Source organism: Octopus bimaculoides, chromosome 4 (genome assembly GCF_001194135.2).
Source record: "Octopus bimaculoides isolate UCB-OBI-ISO-001 chromosome 4, ASM119413v2, whole genome shotgun sequence".
NCBI classification, from domain to species: Eukaryota; Metazoa; Mollusca; class Cephalopoda; order Octopoda; family Octopodidae; genus Octopus; species Octopus bimaculoides.
Genome location: NC_068984.1, coordinates 125970263 through 125971853, shown reverse-complemented (window position 1 = coordinate 125971853; position 1591 = coordinate 125970263). Strand labels below are relative to the sequence as shown.

General features: G+C 42.5%; 1 protein-coding gene across 2 annotated transcripts in view; it reads right to left on the bottom strand.

The window, feature by feature from the left end:
* The window catches only part of LOC106871553 (WASH complex subunit 4-like), a 53054-nt gene that overhangs the window by 26490 nt on the left and 24973 nt on the right, over positions 1 to 1591 (bottom strand). For both annotated transcript variants that reach the window (XM_052967463.1, XM_052967462.1), the window contains exon 9: positions 933 to 1050. In XM_052967463.1, coding sequence (XP_052823423.1) covers positions 933 to 1050 — 118 coding nt within the window. The remainder of the gene's footprint in view (positions 1 to 932; positions 1051 to 1591) is intronic.

Here is a 1591-nt window from a genome sequence, read left to right as displayed (position 1 = left end):
AGAGAGAGAGAGTAGATGCTAGATAGACAGATAGATAAATAGTAGATGGTTGATAAATAGATAGATAGATAGATAGATAGATAGAGAGAGAGAGAGAGAGAGAGAGAGAGAGAGAGAAATAGTAGATGGTTGATAGATAGATAGATAGACAGGTAGTAGAAGATTCATAGGCAGACAGAGATAGGTGGGGAAGCTTGGGAATGGTTTGAGACTGAATGGAGAAGAAGGAGGGAAAGAAGGAGTAAAAAGGGTGAGAAAGAAAATATATGGAAGAGAGGAAGGAGAAAAAGATGGAAGAGTGAGAAAGACATCAGTAAGGAAAGGGACGGAGGGGATGCGGAGAGATATGTTGAGGAAGACATAATGGAAGGGAAACAAGGCCATCTTAGCAGCATTGTAGGCCCCAGGGCAAATCAATGCACAAGGTGCTATATTAGCAATTATTCTTTGACAAGAAGCCATAACATACATAGATTAGAACAGGGCTTCTAGACCTGAGGGGTTGATGGACAGCTGCTAAGTGTGTGTTGGAGAGGGAGAGAAAGAGAGAGGGGGAGAGAGAGAGAGAGAGAGAGAGAGTGAGAGAGAGCGAGAGAGAGAAATAATGCATGTGTGGTGAAGAGATAGAGAGATAGATAGAAACCATGTGATTGCGGTTGAGAAGAAAAGTTCTTATCACACGACCACACATAGTTAAAATTAGTGAGAAAAAGAGAAAACTTCTTCCTAGCATTAATAGTTTCTGAAACACTAGAGGGCTCATTCATAAATTTATCAAGCAAACAAATATGGTAAAACAGTGGTACCTAATATTTTGGAGGCTGAACATTTTGAATGCAGGTGAAGATAGGGCTATAATAGTAGCAAGGTACAATTAATTATACTCTATTTTACCACTGAACACATTAACACTACAAGGTGCAATGGCTTACCTGAATAAACAGATTACACCTATTGTTGAGTTCTTGCATGACTGAAGAACCTCGAGACAGGCTAGATTCCATGTTTACCATCCATATACCAATCTGTGAGAAATAACTCTGGATATCTCTGAAACAGAGAAAAAAAAAAAAAAAAAGAAGACATGAGAGATATACACCCTAATGAAAGGGAGAGCGGGTAGTAATAACAATAGTTCCAAGTGAACCTTGATACAGCAGATCTGTAATTGACCCTTTTACTGTGGAAATCAGATATGAGGGGGTGCTGAAAAGTTCCTGGTTTTACAAGTATTGCAAAAGGCCTGGTTGAAGGCCCAACCTTCTGAGTTCTTTTATAGGGCAATAATTGTGTAAATCTGGCGTGCAAGAGAGACGATTGCGCTGGTATGGACATGTGGTGAGAATGGAGGAGGATAGCTGCGTGAAAAAGTGCCACACCCTAACAGTTGAGGGAACCCGTGGAAGAGGTAGGCCCAGGAAGACCTGGGCTGAGGTGGTGAGGCAAGACCTTCGTACATTGGGCCTCACCGAGGCAATGACTACGGACCGAGACCTTTGGAAATGGGCTGTGCGTGAGAAGACCCGGCAAGCCAAGTAAGATCGTTGCCAGTGCCCCTGGACTGGTTCTTGTGCGGGTGGCACATGAGATG